Raw genomic sequence first — 27,452 nt, forward strand, 5'->3', positions numbered from 1 at the left:
GTTCCCACGGCCATTTAACCTTTAAGACTATCGTCCACGTGCCGTATTTGCCTTTCTGATTCCGTTCACTATGGGATTCACTGTATTTTTTATATTTGTATTCATCGGTGTGGGTAAGTACCTGTTTGTCTAACTGTGGTGTTCAAGGGTCCATCTCACTGAAACAGGTACTGTGTGTCATTGGACACAGGTGGTAGCGCTGCCATTAGTGGGAACTGACAAATATTCTTTTGTTATGTTGTGTTGTTAGTTCAGATGTTGATAATCCAAACCCTGACGATCCACAACCCGTCAGTCCAGAGACCGTCAATCTAGATTCTTACAATCCAGATCAATCAATCCGTATTTCACACTGAAGAGGACACAAGCCCATGGTACATAGACATATATGCTGAGGAATTACATAAATAAATCTTTTACATCTACATGAAAGTAGTATTGAAGGATATGTTAAAAATTCGTGTAGATGAAAGCGGTATTGCAGCATACACTGACTATACATCTACATGAAAGTTGTGTTAAAGAATATATTCTAAATTAAGGTACATGCAAGTGGTGTTGTAGAATATGTTCACGGGTCGCGTGTGTCGAGTGACCGGAACTTTTCAAACATATGTGTCTGATATTTTTGTACCCTATTTAGACATAATGCTTAATTCAACTTTGAAAATGCAGCATATAACCTTTGGTACCGTGATGTTGTCATGTGACCATCTGAAGGACGACTATGACAACTGGTCAGTCATCACAGACAGATTCCCACTTCAATTGACAGTGACTTTAAGTAGCATTGATGACGAGTCTCTTCAGCACCTGATCGGACGACCCTGTGATGCAATATCTGACTCTAATTCCAGTGACCTATTCTATGACCTAAGTGCATCATTTGTAATGAAAATCATGGCCACCTACCAAAGAGAGCATTCCGTTCACAATTATGAACAGTGAGAGGCATTATGCAGATGCCATAAACATATGAACTCAAATTCATTCATGACATCACACATATTTTCCTATGTTTTGCAGTTCGTAATCAAACCCATTCTTTAATTACTAACATCTCTTTTTGAAAACGTGTAAATGTCCATATACTGTCCAAATTGGTAAATATCTTCACAATATTGTCCAAATGGAGGAAGTAAAGTTGATGATGATGATGATGATGATGATGATGATGAATTCAACTTTTAAAAATGCAACATATAACCGTTGGTCATCCCGTCACTTAATTGATCCTCATAATCATTGAACAATTACATTAGTTGATATATTTAGCAAGTCGACTTTCATATTGGTAATAAAAACACTGGTTCGTTTAATAAGATATCAGAATCGCATGTTGGCTTTGGGGAGGGATATAGTACCACTGATAATATGTTCATATTTTATTCATTAATTCGACGATGTCTATCTATGGAGGGAGGTAGGTTGTACTCAATGTTTGTTTATTTTAGTAAAGGGTTCGATACAGTACGACATGGTATGTTCATGTGGCTACGTGCACAAACGTTACGATCATCCATATATGAGTGAGTGAGTGAGTGAGCATGTTTTTACGCCACTTTTAGCAACATTACAGCAATATCACGGTGTGGACGCCAGAAAAGGGCTTCACACAATGTACCCATGTGGGGAATCGAACCCGGGTCTTCAGCATGACGAGCTCCCCCCCCTCTCTCTCCTCTCCCCCTCCCACCCAATCCATGTATGAACACGTGAACACTGAGACACATACAAAAGTTACAAAACAGACAAAACATTCCTGTTGCTATACACTGGTGACATTTTAATGATTTACAGTACTATATTTTTAAATGGTTTCCAGTGTAAAATTAATTAAGTTTCGTGAAAAACCTTGTTTAGATGTCAACATGGATAAAGGTTTATTGTCTTTTCAACAAATGGCGGTAAAATACCAAAACTCAAACCTGGAAACATAGTTTATAGAGATAACGTTCTAGACGAAGCCACAGAATACATGTAATTGGGTAATTATACCTCTAGTAAAATGCCTTGGACATTTTCATTTAACACAAATTAAACACACAAAAAATCTTTGGTATTCTAAAAACATCGAAACACAGTTGGTGATATGCATTTTATATTTAACGTTCCATAGAACAATTAACCCGAGTCTATGATATGATGCTGAGGTATGTGGTATGAGTAAGCTAAATACTACCGAGGCAGCACCAACAAAGGCATGACAGCGATTTCTAGGAGTTCAACTCAATGTTCCAAATGCAATGGGTCTTTATGGTGAAGGGTGATTCCGTCTGTGTTTTAATGCACAGTAAAATATTGGTTGCGATTATTACAATTACCCTTAGACATACTCATGACTGTGTCTGTAAAGTAAACTGGGTATCGTCTATAAAGAAAACAGTTAATGAAATGGTTTTGGGTATATATGGAGATGTGTTGAATGTCCTGATTAGTACGGGGCTATGTATTTTCAAACTGTACTATAGGCTATAGACATTTTATTGTTTATAATATAATATATCATATAGAATCTCCCTGAAGAGTAAAGAACGAAACATGTTGGAGAAAATTGCATTCTATATATATACATACACAATGACCTAAGAGCTATTTAACCATATTGAAGTGAACACTATTATCATAGTGACTGACTCCTACTGATTGAACACATCATGCCTAATAGCTCACTCTACCAATCTAAGTGGCATGACGTCTATTTATGTATTTAGGAACAATACCAGGTTAGAGTGGCAAGACCTGGGTGTGTATTATCATGTGAGGCATAGTACGGCATTTCTTCTAAAACAGACTGACATGGAGCTTCGTAGCTGATAATAGAATCACTGCCAATTAAAGCATGTTTACCAATATGGGGTAGGATTGAGGCAACCAGAGTTTACTTTTTGAGATTTACCGTGGTCTGTCAGTTACGCTATAACGCTACACAAGAGCAGTGATGACATTAGGAGGGAACGTTCGAGTGTATAAAGCATGTCACGAGGCGAATGACCTTTTTATGTACACATGTACTATCTAATTGTGCAGTGGTATTCTTGAGCCGTAGTATACTGAGTCTGAATGGTTTTGAGATATCGCCGTTTTAGACGTTTCTGTGGCAAGCCAGTCACCAGGAAGAACCAATCCACGCAATATAAAGTTGCCCCTGTGTAATACACGCCCTTCTGTTCGACAGAGGGTGTCTCTTTTTGGTAGTGTTATTTTGTTACTTCAGGGCGCAGCATGATGACGTGTGGCCGATGAAAGAGAGCGAGCAATCCAATCGCAGAAATGTGAGGACGATTTACTGTTGAAAGACAACCTGATGGACATGACCAGGCATTCGCGTTAGTTTTGCATATTCCCAAATTGGACATTCCGTCTTTCGTTTCAGAAGGAAAGTAGATTATAGCGTTGCTTCGACATTGGATTTTATGCTTTATTGGTATTGCCATGCCTTACTGGTATTGGCATGCCTTGTTGATATTTTCATGTGTTATTGATAATGTCATGTCTCTCTGTCATGAATTATTAAGATGTCATGATTGATGTCATGATTGATAGCATGATGATTTTCTGATGTCATGCCTTAATGATGATATCCTGGCCTGGGGATGGTGTCAGGACCGGCTGTCACGCCTTAATGATGATATCCTGGCCTGGGGATGGTGTCAGGACCGGCTGTCACGCCTTAATGATGATATCCTGGCCTGGGGATGGTGTCAGGACCGGCTGTCACGCCTTAATGATGATATCCTGGCCTGGGGATGGTGTCAGGACCGGCTGTCATGCCTTAATGATGATATCCTGGCCTGGGGATGGTGTCAGGACCGGCTGTCACGCCTTAATGATGATATCCTGGCCTGGGGATGGTGTCAGGACCGGCTGTCACGCCTTAATGATGATATCCTGGCCTGGGGATGGTGTCAGGACCGGCTGTCACGCCTTAATGTTGATATCCTGGCCTGGGGATGGTGTCAGGACCGGCTGTCACGCCTTAATGATGATATCCTGGCCTGGGGATGGTGTCAGGACCGGCTGTCACGCCTTAATCATGATATCCTGGCCTGGGGATGGTGTCAGGACCGGCTGTCATGCCTTAATGTTGATATCCTGGCCTGGGGATGGTGTCAGGACCGGCTGTCATGCCTTAATGTTGATATCCTGGCCTGGGGATGGTGTCAGGACCGGCTGTCACGCCTTAATGATGATATCCTGGCCTGGGGATGGTGTCAGGACCGGCTGTCACGCCTTAATGATGATATCCTGGCCTGGGGATGGTGTCAGGACCGGCTGTCACGCCTTAATGTTGATATCCTGGCCTGGGGATGGTGTCAGGACCGGCTGTCATGCCTTAATGATGATATCCTGGCGTGGGGATGGTGTCAGGACCGGCTGTCACGCCTTAATGATGATATCCTGGCCTGGGGATGGTGTCAGGACCGGCTGTCACGCCGAAATGATTATATTAAGCCTGCTGAGAGAGTCGTGTATTACTGACAAATTCATAATCATGGTTTAATGGCTTACTGGTGGTTTCGTGGCTTACTGGTGGTTTCGTGGCTTACTGGTGGTTCCGTGACTTACTGGTGGTGTCATGGCTTACTGGTGGTTTCATGACTTACTGGTGGTTTCATGGCTTACTGGTGGTTTCATGGCTTACTGGTGGTTTCATGGCTTACTGGTGGTTTCATGGCTTACTGGTAGTTTCATGGCTTACTGGTGGTTCATGGGTGGTTTCATGGCTTTCTGGTGGTGCCATGGCTTACTGGTGGTTTCATGGCTTACTGGTGGTTTCATGGCTTACTGGTGATTCCATGGCTTACTAGTGGTTCCGTGACTTGCTGGTGGTGTTATGTCTTACTGGTGGTTTCATGGCTTACTAGTGGTTCCATGACTTACTGGTGGCTCCATGGCTTACTGCTGGTTCCATGGCTTACTAGTGGTTCCATGGCTTACTGGTGGCTCCATGGCTTACTGCTGGTTTCTTGGCTTACTCATGGTTCCATGGCTTACTAGTGGTTTCATGGCTTACTAGTGTTTTCATGGCTTACTGATGGTTTCATGGCTTACTGGTGGTTTCATGGCTTACTGCTGGTTCCATGGCTTACTGGTGGTTCCATGGCTTACTGCTGGTTTCATGGCTTACTGCTGGTTCCATGGCTTACTTGTGGTGCCGTGTCTTACTGTGGTTCCATGGCTCATTGGTGGTTTCATGGCTTACTAGTGGTTTCATGGCTTACTGACTTAGAAAACGATTGGTAAAAGACCGCCTGTATGTGGAAGCATTGAGACTGGGAGTGACGAAAGGGAAACACATTGTGTGAGTGGCAAGTGCAGTCGGTCGTGTAGGACATGTTTACCAGTTTCCCTTCACCATGTGTGTTCAGATGTGCCCTGCTTTGTTCGGAAAATCGAAACTGATGACTATCTGGTGCGGATGGTTTGAAATACACACAGCTGTTAAATAAAGGTACCCTTTCCCCGTGCACTGAAACCTCGTTACTCTGGAACTGACCTTGTTATGTCTTGACATCAAACACATAATACGATTAATTTAAAGACATTTGTCAATAATAATGTTTTGTCTTTTTTTCGGATATTTGTCAGTCAGGAGGATGTAATTGTCCTGCGACTGCCAACCAAACCGCCCCTCTTACTTCATAGAAAGAATGGCAGCTTCTTTGGGTTTGTCATACTGAAAACACATGTTTAAATACGGTTTGAAATTTGCTAAAAGCGCCGTACACCCTGTTAGCTCACTCACTCACTCACTCGCTCACTCACATACACATTCTTACTCGACAGAATATGTAAAATGTAATTATTGTCTTGTCATTTCATTACACAGGCTATTGTTTGGAGTGTCCGAAATGTCGTTTTGCAAGCAACATCAATGAATGTGTGCGCCATAATGAAACCTGCAGTGACTTTGAAAACGTAAGTAGCCGATATTAACTAAAACCAGGAAGTCACAAGGCCAACGATATTAAATGTCTAGAGATGTCTACAAAGTCGTCTCTCACAACTGTCGCCATACTATACGGTGGTTCAGCGAAATGATTTTCTGGATTTGTCTTATTTTCTATCTATTACTCATCAAATGCTAATGCGGAAGTCAGTTCTGAGTTCTCAATGATGGCCCGTCCGGTTGTGTCCTTCTCTGCCTGCAGGAGTGTATCGGGATAGTGGACGAGTGGAAGATCACTATGGGGTGCGGGACTCAAAAGGTAGGTGGGCCAGTCTGAAAATAACATTAAATAGATTCCAAACATGGAAAATGCTGTACACACAATTCCAAATTATATATAAATTTATATACACTTAGTACCGTCTCTTAATACGCAAGCTAAAGCACCTTGTTTGTTCCACGTCGCACTCGGCGATATATCCGTTATGAGACGATGGCCTGAATACACACCGCGACCAGACAAACCAGTGATCAATATCATGAGGCACGCCCTAGGGTCATGATGATATCCTACGTACCAAGTAAACGAGTCTGACCAACCGACTTACCTTTGTTTTAAAATTTGAAAGAGCTTTGTAGCCTAGTAATATTTTGTTGGTCCAGAAATACAGAAAAAAAATGTTCTCGCATGGTCTCTAGGTTACGTATATACCAATATCTTAATATCATAACAGCTGAAGTCAAACTGAAATCATCACAATATACGTCGACCTGTTCCTACATGTACCTGAATGGGGTAGTATGTATCAATCCTGGCGTACCCTCAACGGTGATGGAAGAACAGGTCACTTGTTGGACTTAAGAGCCGATGAAACTGGCAGTTTGAGCAGAATGTGTGGCATGTGTCATTTGATAGTGTATGTCAGACTTCATTATTTGCAGGCCGTATTCAAATATATGTAATGTTGCTGACTTGTGTAGGCAACTCATTCACTGTCTCACGCAATCACACACTCACTCATGGCTGTGTTTCAGAGGTGCGCGTATGAAGCTCTCCAAGCCAACGTGGATTGTCGGGGCACCAAGCCATTCGGGGCAAACGACAAATGCGTTGTGTGCTGCACTGGGGACACGTGCAACCAGCGGCTGGAACACGTGCAGAAAGGTGAAAGGTCACTCTCAGTTTCTTTTAAAGACTTAAAAGAAAATAACTGTACATTCCATGTGACACGTGAACTAACGGCTCTCTGACCTGATTAATGCATGTTGTACCAACTGCAGAGATCAGTGCCAATGATGCCAGTCACCGTATTGCCTGGTCCAGGTTCGGTTATTTAAGACCGGACCCATATAGCTGGATTAGTACTGGATCATGAGTGCGGGAACAACAAACCCCCAATAGAAACAAAGCTTTGATGTTTAAGGTCCATTCTGTAAGATATGGTGTTTAAACTCTTAACACTGAAAGCTTAAAGAAAGCTTACTCATAACACAAAACTATTTATCAGCGCAGATGTGTGCTCTACATGTGAACACCTGAAATGTTGTCATAACTTATCCAACAGAGTATCATTCTCAATCAAAGTTAGGTTGTGTCCCCTTACTACCACCTACAGGTGAGAAACATAGGACACAATGGCCTTGAAACATGTTGACATGTTGAAGTAATGATTCACTGGAAAATTGTGTTTCATGGATTAAAGATTTTCCCTATCTTTGTACCAGCACTCACTCACTCACTCGTGTTTCAGGCCTGGATCTGGTGCCAAAGGTCCTACACTGCCCAGTTTGCAGTGACGAGACGGATCCCCAGAAATGTCTGGACAATATACAACCCTGCCAATCCAGTTCCCTGGTACTGTACAGATAATATACAACCCTGCCAATCCAGTTCCCTGGTACTGTACAGATAATATACAACCCTGCCAATCCAGTTCCCTGGTACTGTACAGATAATATACAACCCTGCCAATCCAGTTCCCTGGTACTGTACAGATAATATACAACCTGCCTGCCAACTGTCAGTTCCCTGGTCCCTGTACTGTACAGATAATATACAACCCTGCCAATCCAGTTCCCTGGTACTGTACAGATAATATACAACCCTGCCAATCCAGTTCCCTGGTACTGTACAGATAATATACAACCCTGCCAATCCAGTTCCCTGGTACTGTACAGATAATATACAACCCTGCCAATCCAGTTCCCTGGTACTGTACAGATAATATACAACCCTGCCAATCCAGTTCCCTGGTACTGTACAGATAATATACAACCCTGCCAATCCAGTTACAACCCCTGGTACTGTACAGATAATATACAACCCAGCCAATCCAGTTCCCTGGTACTGTACAGATAATATACACCACCTGTACAGATAATATACAACCTGGTACTGTGCCAATCCAGTTGTCAATCCAGTTCCTGGTACTGTACAGATAACAATCCAGTTCCCTGGTACTGTACAGATAATATACAACCCCAATCCAGTTCCCTGGTACTGTACAGATAATATATAACCGTGATAATATACAATACAATCCACCCTGTACAGATAATATATAACCGTGACAATCCAGGTTCCCTGGTACTGTACAGATAATATACAACCATGCCAATCCAGTTCCCTGGTACTGTACAGATAATATACAACCGTGCCAATCCAGTTCCCTGGTACTGTACAGATAATGCCAGATAATGTTCCTTCTGTACTGGACCATACAATCCGTAGATTCATTGGTTATAAATAGCGCCGCCAATGTGTGTATATACTCCTAGAAGTATTGGTTACAGATAGCGTGATCAAGTGAGATTTGTAAATCAAGGAAGAAAACTATCCATTGAGAATTTGAAACGAATCTGTCAACTCTGCAATATATAAATAGAAAATGAATGTCTCTTTTAGTGAATTTCGATAAAAATATATAAAGAAAACATTGTCTGATATCAATGCCTCTGATAAATGGATTTTTCATTTTAAGAACGAAATTAATACATTAAACCTTTCACATTGTATTAAACATTCGCCCAAAATATTTGAGCTATTTAAACTCTGTGTGTAACACTTCTGATTATATATTTAGCTATTTAACTGTCTCTTGTATATGGGCAGGAGGCCTCCTGTGACTTGTATGTAACACTTCTGATTATATGTTTAGCTATTTAACTGTCTCTTGTATATGGGCAGGAGGCCTCCTGTGACTTGTATGTAACACGTATGGTTATATATTTAGCTATTTAACTGTCTCTTGTATATGGGCAGGAGGCCTCCTGTGACTTGTATGTAACACTTCTGATTATATGTTTAGCTATTTAACTGTCTCTTGTATATGGGCAGGAGGCCTCCTGTGACTTGTATGTAACACTTCTGATTATATGTTTAGCTATTTAACTGTCTCTTGTATATGGGCAGGAGGCCTCCTGTGACTTGTATGTAACACTTATGATTATATGTTTAGCTATTTAACTGTCTCTTGTATATGGGCAGGAGGCCTCCTGTGACTTGTATGTAACACTTCTGATTATATGTTTAGCTATTTAACTGTCTCTTGTATATGGGCAGGAGGCCTCCTGTGACTTGTATGTAACACGTATGGTTATATATTTAGCTATTTAACTGTCTCTCTTGTATATGGGCAGGAGGCCTCCTGTGACTTGTATGTAACACTTATGGTTATATATTTAGCTATTTAACTGTCTCTTGTATATGGGCAGGAGGCCTCCTGTGACTTGTATGTAACACGTATGGTTATATATTTAGCTATTTAACTGTCTCTTGTATATGGGCAGGAGGCCTCCTGTGACTTGTATGTAACACTTATGGTTATATATTTAGCTATTTAACTGTCTCTTGTATATGGGCAGGAGGCCTCCTGTGACTTGTATGTAACACTTATGGTTATATATTTAGCTATTTAACTGTCTCTTGTATATGGGCAGGAGGCCTTCTGTGACTTGTTACGTTTCTTCTTACAGACATGTGAAATAATCAAGTTGAGGGGGAAGTACACTTCCAGTTGTGCAGTAACCAGCACGGTAAGGACAGCAAATAAGACAAACAAGACAGGATCAGTAAAGAACACCAGAAGAGCAATAAACAACACGATATGAGCAAGAAGCAGGGCGATTAGAGCAGTAAACAACGCGATACGAGCAGTAAACAACGCGATACGAGCAGTAAAGAACACCATAATAGCAATAAACAACACGATGTGAGCAAGAAGCAGGACGATTAGAGCAGTAAACAACACGATGAGAAGTAAACAAGTGGGACGATAGCAGTAAACAATACTCATTAAGAGCTGTAAACAACACGATAAGTGCAGTAAACAACACGATAAGAGCAGGAAGCAGGACGATAAGAACAGTAAACAAAGAGGATAACAGTAAACAACACGATAAGAGCAGTACGCAAGACTTCAGGAAAGTAAACAGCACGATAAGACTGACTAGCTGAGTATGGTTAAACGCCGCTTTAGCAGTATTCCAGCGATATCACGGCGGGGACACCAGAAATGGGCTTTACAAATTGCATGAAGCAAGACGATAAGAACAGTAAACCCGGGATCGGCGTGATGAGCACGGTAAGAGCAACCACTAAGCTTCCCCAAAGAAAACAGCACGATAAAAGCAGTAAGCAGGACCATAAGATCAAATGTTAGTGCAAGTAACAGACTTGAAAGAAATACTTTTCTAATCCAATTTATATCATTTCTATCATTGTATGAATATCTAACTTTATTCGCGGCAATAGGTGTTTCTTTCTCAATGTCTTGTTTATTTCACTATTACTAATCTCATCTTGTTTATTAATTACACTATTACACAAATCTCATGGGACGTTATGGTCTTATCGTTAGGTGATGGTCATGTCTGGTTATTCTATGTCAGGCGAGTATATATATGGAATGTTCTATGGTCTCGACCGACCTCTATTAGCATTCCGGTGACATGGTATGTTCTATGGAGGCGAGTCATAATGTGTGTATTGTGGTAAGACAGGTGTTCTATGGTCAGGCGAGTCTGTGACATGGAATGTTCTATGGTCAGGCGAGTCTGTGACATGGATTGTTCTATGGTCAGGCGAGTCTGTGACATGGAATGTTCTATGGTCAGGCGAGTCTGTGACATGGAATGTTCTATGGTCAGGCGAGTCTGTGACATGGAATGTTCTATGGTCAGGCGAGTCTGTGACATGGAATGTTCTATGGTCAGGGAACGAGTCGAGTGTGACATGGAATGTTCTATGGTCAGAGCGAGTCTGTCAGGCGAGTCGTGTGACATGGAATGTTCTATGGTCAGGCGAGTCGGTGACATGAAATGTTCTATGGTCAGGTGACATGGAATGAATGGTCAGGCGATATGGTCAGGCGAGTTGGTGACATGGAATGTTCTATATGACATGGAAATGGTCAGGCGAGTCTGTGACATGGAATGTTCTATGGTCAGGCGAGTCGGTGACATGGAATGTTATATGACATGGAATGTTCCAGGCTGTGACATCGTTCTATGGAGGCGAGTCTGTGACATGGATGTTCATGGTCAGGCGAGTCTGTGACATGGACTGTTCTATGGTCAGGCGAGTCTGTGACATGGAATGTTCTATGACGAGTCTGTGACTGGAATGTTCTAAGACTACATGGGTTTGGTCAGGCGAGTCTGTGACATGGAATGTTCTATGGTCAGGCGAGTCTTACTATGTTAAAGCGATATGGAAATACAGGCAACATGAAGTTGGTCAGGCGAGTCGGACATTGTTCTATGGTCAGGCGAGTTGGGATGGTCAGGCGAGTCTGTGAGATGGATTGTTCTATTCGGGCGAGTCGGTGATGGTCAGGCTGTGAGATGGAATGTTCTATTCGGGCGATTCATGGAATCTGTGGTCAGGCGATCTGAATGTTTATTCACATTCGGGATTCGAATGGTCCCCATGGCGAGTCTGTGACATGGAATGTTCTATGGTCGGGCGAATGACATGGAATGTTCTATGGTCAGGCGAGTCGGTGACATGGAATGTTCTATGGTCCGAATGTGAAAAAATATTGAGATGGATTGTTCTATGGTCGGGCGAGTCGTGATTGGAATGTTCTATGGTCAGGCGAGTCGGTGACATGTGTCAAAACCATTCAGATTCCACTGGTCTGAGTCTGGTTCGAGTCATCCCCAATCCCCAATCCCAAATCCGTTTCTAACTTCATGTTCCCATCTAATACTGTGTTCTGATTGGGGTCCTGTGTTGCCACGTGATCTGTTTCAGTGTGTGCACGACCACAAGCTGCATCCCGGCATCCCTGACTGCCTGCACGACCCCCGCCCATGCAGCGTGTGCTGCAACGACTTCTCCTGCATCGACTACGTTCTAGGGGTACCTCCGACCTCGCCCTTTATCACCCCGGGGATTGTGCCAGGGGGAGATAACTCTTCTACCAGCAGCACCACCACAGCAGCAGCGGCTTCCAACAATCCATTGACGGCTCCGCCGATGTCGACGTGTCGAGACGACACTTTGTTCCCGTGTCATACTGCAGTAGGTGCCGCGTGCACTGACCCCGACATCTCCATCAACTTCTGCCCCCTTTCTTGCGGCGTGTGCCAAGGTACAAGATCGTTCCGAAAGTGTACTTTTAGATGTTACCAATACTCACCCATTGTCGTTTTGTTAGTTTACAAATGGAATATCTTTGTGAGCATATATTTATTTGGTGATATCATATGATGATGTCACATGGTATGTCAGCACCCTAAACGGGCAGGTGGCTTCCATTAATGTAGGAACGCCTAAGACGTCTTTGGATTTTCCTCCCAGAAGATGCTGAATTTGAACTAAAAATCTGCTCAAATCCACCTTGAAACAGTTTCATTTGGCAGCGTGTGGTATTCCTGTGCGTGTGTTTCAGCAGTGTCTGCTACACCTGCTGCAACGATGGCTGCGACCACAACGACAGCAACTAGACGTAAGTTTAGCAACAAGCAGACAGACAAGTACTGTTTCGTAGTTCAAGTGTAATAGACCCTTGGTAAAATCAAAGTAAGGAGAGATGTCTAGTGTCAAGAGTTACAAAACGTTTACAATTCTTCCTGTATTGTACAGACATATACTGAGAGAAACAAATAAAGGAACACAGGAAGATTCAAACGTTCCTTTAATATTTTCCCTGTTTCCAGTTTTCATCGCCAGTTTTGAATAGCACTGTGGAGGGAATCTGAGATTAGATAAAGGAACACTGCCATGAAGTGGTGTTACCTTGTTTGGTTCCCTCGATATATATGAAATAATAAGCAAACATTATGAGAATGAATCAGATATTGAACTAATAGATATAATGTTGTTATACATCTTGCTGTACCTTTCTTTGATTAACGCGTCCCTTATAGCACTGTATAATACAGTTAAATGTGGTTTTCATCTTCGGGTACAATATTTCGACATAATGCATCATCATCTTGTAACTCACATGTTCTTTTCCAGACGGTAGAATAAGAATAAGTATTATTCGTTGGAATATTTCTTTTGAAGGCTTGTGAATTGGTAGCAGAATCTTATAGGCAAAGATTAGCTCTGCTAAACAAAGGGATGGTTCTACATTTGTTTGCAATGTAAGAAAACTGGTTTATTGAATGTCAGTAGTGGTTTTGATCGTTTGAGGCAGTATGCTCTGGTGAAGATTATATGCAGTGTGTGGTGGGGGAATTCGGATATCTTGTTTTGCAGAAAATGCATCTGTAACACCCTGATGATCGTTAGAAAAAACCTGACGGTAGTTTCAGATGTGGTACAGACATGAGGCTGGTGAACACTGATTCTGAAACTCACTCTCACCCATACCAAGAATGAATCGATGACAGAATCGGTCCGCCTAAGTACATTAGCAAGTTTGACCTATTGAAAGGATATTGGCAACCTCCACTCACTCACTCACTCACCATTACTAAGCGGCTCTCAGTTATCATGACTCCAGGTGGAATTTCTCAGTCAAAATTATGGTAGTATGGCTCAGTTTCGAACGTAAGTTTAGCATGACCTGACGGCCTCTTGTCCTATAGAAAAGATGTTTGTCGTTTAAACTTTAAATGACTAAATAGCACCAAGGCAGATATCTCCACTGATTCTCTGCCAACTTGGACACCTTTTTTCAGCACCACAGCTTATTCAATGTCCTTCCTGTCACGATGCCAGCAACATACACGATTGCCTCGCATCAACGAAAACCTGCCACCATAGCAACGAGGTAAATATGTTAAGAAAATGTTATATATCTGCATTCTTTACACTGACGTTTCATTTTTCTTAAAAACCTTGGTCAATATAGAAGTAAGCATAACATTAATAGTGACCGTGAGGATGTATTAATATTAGTTTCCTATGGAATGCATAATATTATATATTTGTTAGATATGAATGGACTACTAAACATTTTATAGTGGAATTAGTGAAGACTCTGGTTGGAGCAATTAAATAGGATCAAATTGGATTGGTCATCATACCATCCACGCATCACAAATTCTGAAAAAGCAGATTAATTACAATCAGACAAGAACTACCAGGATAATTTCAAATAACGGCATCTGATGGGCATCCACCGTTCTTATTACTCCATTGTCTAGGTTGAAGAAATTCTGCCCAGTCCCCGTGTCCCACCACCTGACGTGATTAGATTGTTGGCGCGAAACATTAATCGCTCTGGATCAGTGACCCTTTAATGAGTTTACGATTCCGCCGTTATGTCAGCTTTGTTCCGTTAAGTCTGTATTCTGCTTAGAGCCCTATCATTTTATTTTATTGGATGGTTTGGGTTTTTGTTGAAAGAAACAATTATTCCGGTAAAGAGCTTGGCCAAAATAAAAAAGACAGTTCTTCACGATATTACTGGGGAAAACATGTCGGCACATCTCCAACAACATTATGAACAGCTGTTTCGAAGTCCATTCCATGATGAGTGTTTTATATAACAATGTAATGTATATATGTGTTTTTTAAATTAAAACTCACTTTGTATTTAAAATGTTTATGAATGCAGATTTGATCTGGTCACTATATGGCTGGAATAATGCCGATGTGACGTATACTCAAACTCAAACTGTAGCGGGTTCAAATGTCAGATAGTGTTTGGCTGCCCGAGTCTTTAATAGGGTAAAAAACCAATAACTATTATCATCCCAAAGCGGTATTAGTGTTCAGGAATGTTACTTGTTCTGTACTTCTCTCATTTGATTGCATTCACATGATTACCCTTAATTGGTACAGCTAGTTATCCCAGTTTTGACAGTGGTCATTCTGTTAGTCCCAGTTTTGACAGCGAAACTTTACATCTTAACGGATCAGTGACCAAGACGCTGTCAAAATGGGACACTACCTTCTTGTGGACTCATCGTGAACTGAAAAGTGTGATCGCAGCTGGGCAATTTCATTATAGTGCAATATAATTGAGGAATTTAGCTCCGGCCCAATGTAATCACCACAGACATGTTTCGCACCGGTGACATTGAGAAATCACTCAAATATTTGGTATTTACTCCAAGTTTGAATATTTTTCAATTATTTGTTCAGTATTCATTATTCGGTGTCTATGCTAGATGGAACACTCTTCCTCAATGTCCTCCTGAACTGCGGGGAATCATTCCAACAGCAGCAATATGGCCGTGTTATGAAACTCATGAATATTTTACTCACCTTTAACTATCAGCCATAACTTTGAAGAACTTTCCCCAAAATAACCTTCTTTGTTTCAGGTTTGCGAGATATCCGTTTCTAAATGGCACATCAAAGCAGGGTGCAAAGATCAGTTGGTATGTATTAGCAATGAAACCTTCTTAACTTTATATGATGAATTCATCACGTGATACCTAGGGCTTTCAGACTTAGAGTAACAGGTGTCCTACAAACCGATATTTACGTCACAATGTGATTCGTTGTTCGTGTAACTAGGCCTGTGTTAAACAAGCAAGGTTTTTACCCATGTAACAACAGCGTGGCCCTTAACCTTGCAGGGTGATTTAAGCTTTCCATAGAGAGTCACGAAGTGGTGTGTTTGCACCTTCAGACAGCGTTCTGTAACTCATTTTGCAGTGTTATCTAACGCGTTTTGCAGTGTCATGTGATGCATTTTGCAGTGTTATGTAATGTGGTTTTGCCGTGTTATCTAACGCTTTGCAGTGTTATCTAATGCGTTTTGCAGTGTTATGTAATGTGGTTTTGCCGTGTTATCTAACGCTTTGCAGTGCTATCTAATGCGTTTTGCAGTGTTATGTAATGTGGTTTTGCCGTGTTATCTAACACACATTCCAGTGTTATGTAATGCGTTTTGCAGTGTTACGTATCGCGTTTTGCAGTGTTATGTAATGCGTTTCGCAGTGTTATCTAACGCGCTTTGTATTGTTATACAATGCGTTTTACAGTGTTATTTAACGCGCTTTGCAGTGTTACGTATCGCGTTTTCTAGTGCTACGTAACGCGTTTTGCAGTATTATGTAATGAGGTTTGCAGTGTTATGTAATGCGTTTTACAGTGTTATCAAACACGCTTTGTAGTGTTATGCAATGCGTTTTGCAGTGTTCTGTAATGCGTTTTGCAGTGTTACGTATCGCGTTTTGCAGTGTTACGTTTTGCGTTTTGCAGTGTTGCGTATCGCGTTTTGTAGTGATACGTATCGCGTTTTGTAGTCTTAAGTAACGCGCTTTCCAGTGTTATGTAATGTGTTTTGCAGTGTTATGTAGTGTGTTTTGCAGTGTTATGTAATGCGTTTTGCAGTGTTATCTAACGCGTTTTGCAGTGTTACGTATGGCTTTTTGTAGTCTTACGTAACGCGTTTTGCAGTGTTATGTGGTGCGTTTTGGAGTGCGATGTAACGCTATTGCGTTATGCATGTTTGTGGGCAGGTGCAGATTGATCATCATCTCCGACATGTAGGCAAAGATAAACTATTCGAGTGTCGGAAAATGAAAGAAATAGTGTACTAAACCCATTTTAAAATCATAGCATAACGTGCAGTTGTACACTGCTGGGATATGACCCTTGTTAACGGGTGTATTCTCTGCAAGGATATGACCCTTGTTAACCGATGTATTCTCTGCAAGGATATGACCCAAGTTCACGGGTGTATTCTCTGCAAGGATATGACCCTTGTTAACGGGTGTATTCTCTGCAAGGATATGACCCTTGTTAACCGGGGTATTCTCTGCAAGGATATGACCCTTGTTAACCGGTGTATTCTCTGCAAGGATATGACCCTTGTTAACGGATGTATTCTCTGCAAGGATACGACCCTTGTTAACCGGTGTATTCTCGGCAAGGATATGACCCTTGTTAACCGGTGTATTCTCTGCAAGGATACGACCCTTGTTAACCGGTGTATTCTCTGCAAGGATACGACCCTTGTTAACCGGTGTATTCTCTGCAAGGATATGACCCTTGTTAACTGGTGTTTTTCTCCGTCCCAGGAATGCAGTGCTGCCGGCAGCCGCTCCACCACCAACTGCACCGACGGGGGCGCGTTCGGCCCTTCAGACAGTTGTAGCGTCTGTTGCACCGGAGACGACTGTCGCACCTCACTGACGCAAATTCAAAAAGGTGATCCCTTCCTTTAACTGTTTTAGTCATTTAAAACTCACCTTTTAACGTTCTTAATTTGGGTTGAATACATCGTTCCAGAATCACTGGTAAAAAGTAAATAGTCTCGGATTTGGCGCAAAACAATCAGAAGCACTAATACAATGTGTTGTTAATAATGGTTTTATAAGAATACTATTCAGATCATGCTGTCGAGGTATACATGCTGTCGAGGTATACATGCTGTCGAGGTATACATGCGTGGTTTCCCACTATCCTAGCAATCCAGGAAATAGCTTTTGGTTTGAGGCGATTGTTGAGATGTGTTTCTTTTTCAGGTTTCGACGCTATTCCTCAAGTCCTCCATTGTCCCACCTGTCACAAGGAAGCAGATCCTCAGACATGTCTGGAAACATTTGGACCATGCGACAGTCATCATGGGGTGAGTTGATCACCTCATACATACGGTATCGGAGAAAGTGACTGTCTCTTATCAGGTGTGGAGTTTTTACCAAGGGCAAGCTAACCTCACAATGATCTAGTTGTGGAGCGGCTAAGCAGATAAAATGTGCATTTAATGATAAAAGCATGAAACTTTGCACATGTATAGACTGATGCATAGTGAACATTTTAGGAAATAGAGGCACTCAAAATATTTTCATTTTGCGCATGCGCGGTAGAAAATAAATAAATAATATTTCTCCTTTTCTGGCTACTGTAATACCCTACTAGGACGACTTTCATCGGTTGTTACACCCCGTCGTACAGACAAGCTTTTGATGCTTGGTGTAGTGTCGTCCATTAGGGAACATACTGTCCACACTCAATTGGAGATGGGAGTTTAGGGGCGAGCTGGCGAGCTGGCGAGCTGGCGAAAACAAACTGTTTTCCGAATAATGAGACAGCATGTTGTATTTAATTTGAACGGTGAAATAATTCCTTATTATTTACAATTTCAGACGTGCGAACTAGTCCTGGAACATGGATTGTTTTCTGCAAAATGTGAGAGCAGTCAACATGTAAGCAGTTAAATATTCTGTAGATTTCTGAAACCACCTTTTCTAGTTTCTTATGCTTCATGGTACTTCCCGGCCCTGGGTACCCGGGCGTAAGCTGGTCTGAGAGCGACAGCATTTATTGGATGGTTATGTTCAGGCCTTGACGAGTGTCTGTGATTACACTCCGACGGCGTACGTCGCTCACAATATAGATCACTGGTTTGTCTTGACATGGGTCGATTATTTACGGGGCATCGTATCTGAGGAACTACATATATTTAAAAGTCTGTATTCTCTTAATTCATTCAGCGTCTGTATTTTTCTATATTAACCTCAATGATGAGTTTCTGTGTGTTTAGTGCCTTCACGGCGTGACAGACTGCGACCACGACACGGGGAAATGTACAACCTGTTGCCATGACTACGCCTGTATCAATCGTACATTAAGCTTAGATGCCACGCCCCTTCCACAAGCACCATCGACACAAGCAATGCCATCGTTGTCGCCAACACCAGCCAAACCATGCAAAGACAAGGACCTGTTCCCGTGCCATATTTCCGCAACTGGAACTGCATGCACCGATGCCACATTTGCCAGTGAATTTTGCCCTCTAACCTGTGGGGTCTGCAAAGGTAAATTACTTTTGGTTTGTCTTCCACAGTTTCAGCCATTTCGCGATGTGTAAGACCAGCCCAAAACTACAGTGAGTGAGGGTTGGTTAACAGCTGTACATTCTGTCAGTTATAGCACGGTGTGTCCACATGTTGTGGAGGGACGCCCACAGTGATGCTTGCCCTCCACATTCACCCGTGTAGTGGCTGAGTGAGTGAGTATGGTTTTACGCCGCTCTTAGCAATAGTCTAGCACTATCACGGCGAGGAACACCAGGAATGGGCTTCACACGTTGTAACGAACCCAGGTCTTCGGCGTGACGAGCAAACGCTGTAACCACCAGGCTAAACACACACACACACACACACACACACACCCACACACCCCTTCCAGTTTAAAGAAACCAGTGAGTGTCGGTATGGTGTTGACGCATCTTGAAGACCGCCGCATCATGGCAAGCCTTGGAGACATCATTCGCCGCTAAAACCAAGCATTTGACAAATGATCCATCTCCTCTCCTTTACGTTACGCGTACCTTTGCCATACCCCGGCCACATCACGGCTGAGGTATTTCCGTCGGTGCCGTATGGAAGTACTGTGACAGTAATAGGGCCAAGAACGCTCTGTGAAATCCACTCCAGAAGTACTACTTGTATGAGTATTATATTCCATTTTGCAAGGACTAGTATGGGCCCAATCGCTGCCATTACTTCGTCTTTGAGCCCAATTAGAATTACAGGACATTTAAAACAGTCGTCGACTGATAACGGTCGCTTGATAACGGTGTAAGAATCTACGCAATAAACAAGAAGTTTCATTGTTGACGCGCCAACTTCTAGAATGCCGATCAAACAATTATTATATAGAATGTTGTAATTTTACACATAAACAAGGGTGAGACAGAACCCAGATGCATGCATGGCTATCCGAATTTCGCTCGTTTAACCGACTGGTTATTGGATGATTCTATTGACAGTTGCGACTACCACAGCCATCACCACACACATCCCGAAAGAAAAGTGTAAAGACTCTACCCTGTACCCCTGTGTGCTGAACGTAGCGAGCACTTGCCCTGATCCGGACCTGGCTCTGTTGTTCTGTCCCTTGACATGCGGCTTGTGTGAAGGTGAGCTTCCTAACATGCAGCTTGTATACAGGTGAGCTTCCTAACATGCAGTTTGTATACAGGTGAGCTTCCTAACATGCAGCTTGTATACAGGTGAGCTTCCTAACATGCAGTTTGTATACAGGTGAGCTTCCTAACATACAGCTTGTATACAGGTGAGCTTCCTAACATGCAGCTTGTATACAGGTGAGCTTCCTAACATGCAGTTTGTATACAGGTGAGCTTCCTAACATGCAGCTTGTATACAGGTGAGCTTCCTAACATGCAGCTTATATACAGGTGAGCTTCCTAACATGCAGTTTGTATACAGGTGAGCTTCCTAACATGGAGCTTGTATACAGGTGAGCTTCCTAACATGCAGCTTGTATACAGGTGAGCTTCCTTACATGCAGTTTGTATACAGGTGAGCTTCTTAGCATGCAGCTTGTATACAGGTGAGCTTCCTAACATGCAGTTTGTATACAGGTGAGCCTCCTAACATGCAGTTTGTATACAGGTGAGCTTCTTAACATGCAGCTTGTATACAGGTGAGCTTCCTAACATGCAGTTTGTATACAGGTGAGCTTCCTAACATGCAACAAGTATAAAGTGAGCTTCGTACTGTTTAGTAAGATGCATTTCGTGTGATGGTTAGGTTTCCCCTGTCATGTAACATGCACTATTAACCTGGCTTAAATTCCGACTACATGTTTGACCTACTTCCCCCACACGTGTATTCGCTATATTCCACTTTACGTCGGCGTCCATGTTGGTGACTGTGATCTCCACAAACTCCTTTATTCCAGATAAACTGCAGTTTAGACATTTACCCTCATACTTCTGGGATTTGAATGTGACTGTGTATGATCCCGTCAATGATTGCATCACCCTGACAAAATGATTGAATGCATATGTCTGGTAACCTTGGTTATATAAGATGATGCACAGTGGCGGATCCAGAGGGGAGGGTTCAGGGGTTCGACCCCCCCCCCCCCCCTTTTTGAAAATGACTTAAGATCACATTGAAAATTGTTTTTTGCGTTGGCGGAGCCAATGAGGGATTCAGGGGGTTCGAACCCCCTGAACCCCCTCCTTTTTAAAATTCCTGGATCCGCCCATGATGCATATTATAACTCCACACCATGTTAGTGTATCACCTTCTGGAAAAACAGAACACCCGGTGTTACGTTCGTCCTGTTAATGACTATCCCACAGCAGGCGACTGTTTGTAGCGGTATTAGGTTTGTAATTGTTGCAAATATATTCATTTTTGTCCGATAGTTTATCAGTTTATGTAGTAGGTGGGTGATCCACCACAACAACACACGACATTCTATTTGTTTTAGAGCGAAGGGATTATAAATTGTTCAGTGCATTTTAATAATGATGCAGATTACTAACGTGACAATCCTCAGATATTCATAATGTACACAGTGTTGACGCTTCTGTTGTAGCGGGGACTGACATGACGTCACCAGCCACCTCACCTGGGGTCACCGAATCAACAGGTGAGTGTAGGCGATGTATGTTTGCTTCTCACCGAGATTTGTTCTCTCTGAAACGGAACCTACCGTTCTGAAGATATGAAGGCACTTCCAGGTTGGAATCCTGAGCGAATATTGATCTCCAATGAGGTGTGGCTTCTTGAACCAATCAGATTTTAACTTTCTGAATCGATTCGACTTCATTTCTTTTTTTCAACTCGATTTTAGTAATGTTAATCTCAGCAAAACCGAAACAGTCAGAAAATAAATATATATATATCGATATATATTTGGAGTAGATCACTTGCCAGTAGGGATTCGAAACAGGTAGTATGACAGATTCTTAATCATGGGTTTATGTGTTTACAGTCGGGAGTCGAGTTGTTTTCGAGACAAGATATGCTTGCGTGAATGTTTAACTCGGTCGTATCGAGAATTTCAATTGTCTGATTAGGCGGTTCACCTGACACTGTCCTCATCTTCACGCAGAAAGTGTTGGCATCAGGGTTTACGGATGTCAGTCATAAAAAGATAATTGTTAAGAATACCATACCATGGACACGCCACTGTCATGTTGTTGAAAGTCTTTACTCAAATTCGATTATCACCTCAGAAGTGTTATTGACACTATCTAAACTATCGATGACTCAATGTGTATCAAGGAAATTAATAATAAGTGAGTAAGTAAGTAAGTGAGTGAGTGAGTGAGTGAGTGAGTGAGTAAGTGAGTGAGTGAGTGAGTAAGTGAGTGAGTGAGTAAGTAAGTGAGTGAGTGAGTGAGTAAGTGAGTGAATGAGTCGGTAAGTGAGTGAGTGAGTGAGTAAGTGAGTGAGTGAGTGAGTCAGTCAGTAAGTAAGTGAGTGAGTGAGGTGAGTGAGTGGAGGAGTGAGTGTGGGAGGAGTGAGTAAGTAAGGAGTAAGTAAGTGGTGGTGAGGAGGTGAGTGAGTGAGTCAGTAAGTAAAGTGAGTGAGTAAGGAGTGAGTGAGTGAGTGAGTGAGTAAGTGAGTGAGTGAGTGAGTGAGTGAGTCAGTAAGTAAGTGAGTGAGTAAGTGAGTGAGTGAATGAGTCGGTAAGTAAGTAAGTAAGTAAGTAAATGAGTGAGTGAGTAAGTGAGTGAGTGAGTCAGTGAGTCAGTAAGTAAGTGAGTGAGTAAGTGAGTGAGTGAGTAAGTGAGTGAGTGAGTGAGTGAGTGAGTGAGTAAGTAAGTGAGTGAGTAAGTGAGTGAGTGAGTCAGTAAGTAAGTAAGTAAGTAAGTAAATGGTGAGTAAGTGAGTGAGTGAGTAAGTGAGTGAATGAGTCAGTAAGTAAGTGAGTGAGTGAGTGAGTAAGTAAGTGAGTGAGTGAGTGAGTGAGTGAGTGAGTGAATGAGTCAGTCAGTAAGTGAGTGAGTGAGTAAGTGAGTGAGTGAGTAAGTGAGTGAATGAGTCAGTAAGTAAGTGAGTGAGTAAGTGAGTGAGTGAGTAAGTGAGTGAGTGAGTGAGTAAGTGAGTGAGTGAGTAAGTGAGTGAGTGAGTAAGTAAGTGAGTGAGTAAGTGAGTGAGTGAGTCAGTAAGTAAGTGAGTGAGTAAGTGAGTGAGTGAGTAAGTGAGTGAGTGAGTGAGTGAGTGAGTGAGTAAGTAAGTGAGTGAGTAAGTGAGTGAGTGAGTCAGTAAGTAAGTAAGTAAGTAAATGAGTGAGTAAGTGAGTGAGTGAGTAAGTGAGTGAATGAGTCAAGTAAGTAGTGAGTGAGTGAGTAAGTAAGTGAGTGAGTGAGTGAGTGAGTGAATGAGTCAGTCAGTAAGTGAGTGAGTAAGTGAGTGAGTGAGTAAGTCAGGAATACTGGTAAAAGCGAAGTACCCTAATTCTTTGCTCCTTCTCTTAAGATGATACAACTGTCACGAGATAATGTATGCTGTATTTTAGCCCACCGGCCCACATACACAAGTTACATCATGAGCACAATATACAACTTACGCAACTAGATGTCACATGCAGTATTGCATCAGTGTGGATGTACTATATGTTTCATGACGTTTTTCTTGATTATTGCATGCTTTAAATAAGTACAATATATCGGAAAATATCCGTATCCAGGGGTCGTAAGATATGTAAATGCAATTTTCTGGTTGTTTACTTGAATACGTATTGGGTACATGTTGACTTCTTAAAATTAGGACCGCCTCCGTGGTGTAGTGGTTAGAGCGTCCGCCCGGAGAGCGGAAGATCGCGGGTTCGATCCCCGACTGCGTCATACCAAAAGACTTTAAAATATGGTACTTGTTGGTCCCTGCCTGGCGCTCGGCATTAATGGGTACAACAAGGACTGGTCGGCTCGGAGTCAGTATAATATGTCTGTGTGGGGTATCCATGCTTCACTGCGGCATGGTATCTCAGTGGGCTAGCACTATAAAACCAGCTTCAGTCTGGGCTAGTACAAGCAGCCGCACATACACATACACACGCATGCACGTCGTCATGTGAGCGAAATATTCTCAAGCACGACGTTAAACCCAATTTCACCTCACCTCACCTTAAAATTAACGTGGATTTCATTCTCTATGCCTCATTTACATTGATACCTTTCACAATAAACTCTGACAAACCCAGTCTAAATCTGACATGGAATGTTCCAGACGTCGTTACGAAAGGTTATTTCTCAGCTTCAAGAAGTTTTTTAAACGATCTGCTTCATATCGTGTACTTTCATTCATATTTGAATGCATCTGGAAACTGTAGGATTCAAGGTGAGATATTTGTATATGTCTGTCGTACAAACCTGACGAATGGATTGCTGACATTTGTGTTTACCGTGGTCAGTTGAGCCCAGCGGTCAGCCAGGTGTGACGTGTCCAGTCTGCAAGGATGCAGCGAGCGCCAAAGAGTGCCTGGGTCGGAAAAGTGTCTGCAAAAGATCTTACGATGTAAATAGCAATTTAATTATATCATTGTTCTCATTTTGATATACTGTTGACACTGAGTTATCAATGTTCAACTAGTACCTAGGACGGTACTGATACATAGTAGGTATCCCAGGACGGTACTGGGACATGGCACCCCGAATGGTACTGACACATGGTACATACCCCATGATGGTACTGGGGCATGTTAGGTTTCCCCTGACTGTAGTGGGGTATGACAGGTACCCAGTGAGGGCACTGGGTCATAGTATTTACTCCGTGAGGGAACTGCGACATGGCAGGTACCCCTTGACGGTACTGGGTACCGATATGCAAGGTACCCGGCGATGGTACTGGCAAATGGTAGGTGAGACAGGAGTCACATACATGTCGAGGTGTGTATTCAGTTCATGTCGTTTTTACAACCAAACACAAATGAAATACGATATCGGTGTTAACATTAACAATTCGTCAGTGCCAGTTTTCTAACTTTCCAACTGGCGGTGGGGTAGCCTAATGGTTAAAGCGTTGGCTCGTCACACCGAAGACCCGGGTTCGAATCCCCACATGGGTACAATGTGTGAAGCCCATTTCTTGTGTCCCCCGCCCTGATGTTGCTGGAATATTGCTAAAAGAGACGTAAAACCAAACTCAGTCAGTCAGTCAGTCTAACTTTCCAATCAACTCAGATGTATATATTGTAATGCCAGTGTGCTCTTGCAGACTGAGAGCGCCATGACGATACAGATACACGCGTTTTGTTAAGTGTAAGAAGCCATTATTCCTCTGTTGTAGGTATGCAAGGTGACGATGAAGGATTGGCATGTTACTGCGGGGTGCTCCCACTCAAAGGCAAGTGCAGGTTTAGTTCAGTCCCATCCAAATAAGATATAAAAGACCCCAGCACAATTTATCTATATATTTTTTCAAGAAACAACGGGATTGGGTGGTCAGGCTCGCTGACTTGGTTGACACGTGTCATCGTATCCCAATTGCATCGTATCCAATCGATCCAAATCGATGCTCATGGTGTTGATCACTGGATTGTCTGGTCCAGACTCGAGTATTTACTGACCGCCGTCATACAGCTGAAATATTGCTGAGTGCGGCGTAAAACTCAACTCACCCACTCACTCACTCAAGGAACAAAGTGTTAATTTTTAATCCCAAATAATGAAAGATCTACACCCAATAATATTAGAGACAACTATCAATTTCTCGGTAGACTAGATACTATGAATTCCCTTCTTGCAGTACTGCACATTCCAACAAGATCACCGGAGCACCATCAACTGTACCGGTGGAGGTGCATACGGCCCCCCATGACAGCTGCAACGTCTGTTGCACAGGGGATCAGTGTAGGCAGGGCTTGAACATTATTCAGAAAAGTGAGTATTTTGATGGTGTATGTTGGCGGGTTGGGCGACTACGGGTATGAGTTTGGTTTGTTGCAGTCTTCCAATATTCCAGCCTCATCAGATCGGTTCAGCTTCGTGTAGGAGAGAAGCCCGGAGGAACTGATGCTGGTCTTATAGACGGATGGTTGGTTGGTTGTTGTTTAACGCCGCACTCAGCAATATTCCAGCTATATTGCGGCGGTCTGTAAATAATCGAGTCTGGACCAGACAATCCAGTGATCAACAAATAGAGCATCGATCTACGCAACTGGGATACGATGACATGTGCAACGTGTCAGCGAGCCTGACGACCCGATTACGCTAGCTGCAGCTTACGATAAGCATGGTTTACTGGAGATCAATTCAAACCCGGATCTTCACGAGTTGCTGGTCTTATGCGTGTATTACTTTGGTGAAACCCAGGAGAACAGGTGTTGTGCTGACAGACATAGAAACATGATCAGGGAGAACCGGGATTCGAACTCACCGCTATAGTTTCTGGTGTACCCAAGGGTAACAACTCTGGCCAGCATATTGCGTCTTCTTAGACGACTGAGTAGTTGTCCTCATGTCGAATCCAGGATAGGGTGTGTCGCCAGAAACACATGCTGGCCATAAGGGGCGATTCTATAGACGTGGTCAGCCTCGATCACCTGATTGGCTGTTGTGTAGTGTCCCTGGTTTGGAATGTGGTGGATATTATCGGTCTCTTGTTGGTCTTTCCGTGATTATGATGTACACAGCTGGAATACAAAACAAACAAACAATAATAATTCTTCTTTCAGAACTTGAGAGCATCCCTAACGTGTTGCACTGTCCATCCTGTACCGATGTAGCAGATCCCCAACAGTGCCTCCTCAACGCGGTACCTTGCACGCCGTCGGCCGTCGTAAGTTGTGTCCAGCATATACACGTGGGATAGGCTCCGCTCAAATATTACTGTATATAATATATCTGATTCTATTAGAATTAATTTCAATTTATAACGTTTCTTATTTTTTGTACTCGTACAGAAAACAAACAAGCTACTATTTGCTGTCCTATTTCACGGAGCACGGAAAGTGTGAAGCGTCGCAACTCGCGGCAGTGTCGCAGTTTTTGTCCCTGCAAGGAGTCGCCTGTTCAAACCCCATTCGTCACCACTCGCCCCTTTCCGTAACCTCCAAGATTCGGCATGGTCACGAATGTTCAAACCCATGGTTCTACTCGTTTATGATCCACGGCACCATAACCGTGACCTGCCTCATTCTGACGGTATCCTCCCATTAGTCAGACATCCCAATAGTCAGACAGGTTAAAACAACAAACCATATGGTTGAGTGCACAGCTAATCTCCTGTATGTTACCTCTTAATGAAATTGGAATAGCAAATGAGATAAATAACAGAACAGCACTTTATTACACTCAGGCCGATATCACCGGCATATGAGGTACAAATGATAATAAATGATAATATTGTGGTAGTAGTATAATAGTACAGTGGAAGCCCTCTAAACCGGTATTCGTTGGGACCGGCAAAAATGCCGGTATAGAGGACGTGC

The 27,452-nt window shown here is 42.6% G+C and overlaps 1 protein-coding gene across 2 annotated transcripts; it reads left to right on the plus strand.

Moving 5' to 3' along the window:
- On the plus strand, positions 1-25,902 carry LOC124267428 (multiple epidermal growth factor-like domains protein 10). 2 transcript variants are annotated; one of them, XM_046702344.1, is made up of 19 exons: positions 1-113; positions 5,834-5,922; positions 6,156-6,212; positions 6,929-7,058; positions 7,645-7,748; positions 9,869-9,928; positions 12,150-12,489; positions 12,790-12,846; positions 14,030-14,121; positions 15,623-15,679; positions 17,330-17,459; positions 17,777-17,880; positions 18,398-18,457; positions 18,796-19,069; positions 20,026-20,175; positions 21,609-21,662; positions 24,435-24,538; positions 25,310-25,366; positions 25,769-25,902. In XM_046702344.1, exons 1-19 carry the CDS (start codon positions 71-73, stop codon positions 25,838-25,840), a joined length of 2,034 nt encoding a protein of 677 aa, XP_046558300.1. In that variant the 5' UTR covers positions 1-70; the 3' UTR covers positions 25,841-25,902. The 2 variants fall into 2 exon arrangements, with proteins under 2 accessions (XP_046558300.1, XP_046558301.1); XM_046702345.1 differs by having other exon boundaries at positions 12,793-12,846.
- The last annotated feature ends 1,550 nt before the right edge of the window (positions 25,903-27,452 follow it).

Source organism: Haliotis rubra, unplaced genomic scaffold (assembly GCF_003918875.1).
Source record: "Haliotis rubra isolate DU_JTF1 unplaced genomic scaffold, ASM391887v1 Scf131, whole genome shotgun sequence".
Classification (NCBI taxonomy): Eukaryota; Metazoa; Mollusca; class Gastropoda; order Lepetellida; family Haliotidae; genus Haliotis; species Haliotis rubra.

Excerpts from the sequence above, each read along its gene's own strand:
- LOC124267428 (XM_046702344.1), top strand. The coding sequence starts at position 71 with ATGGGATTCACTGTATTTTTTATATTTGTATTCATCGGTGTGG. Across the intron at positions 114-5,833 it reads ATTTGTATTCATCGGTGTGG|GCTATTGTTTGGAGTGTCCG; the intron begins GTAAGTACCTGT and ends TTCATTACACAG. Across the intron at positions 12,847-14,029 it reads CACAACGACAGCAACTAGAC|CACCACAGCTTATTCAATGT; the intron begins GTAAGTTTAGCA and ends ACCTTTTTTCAG.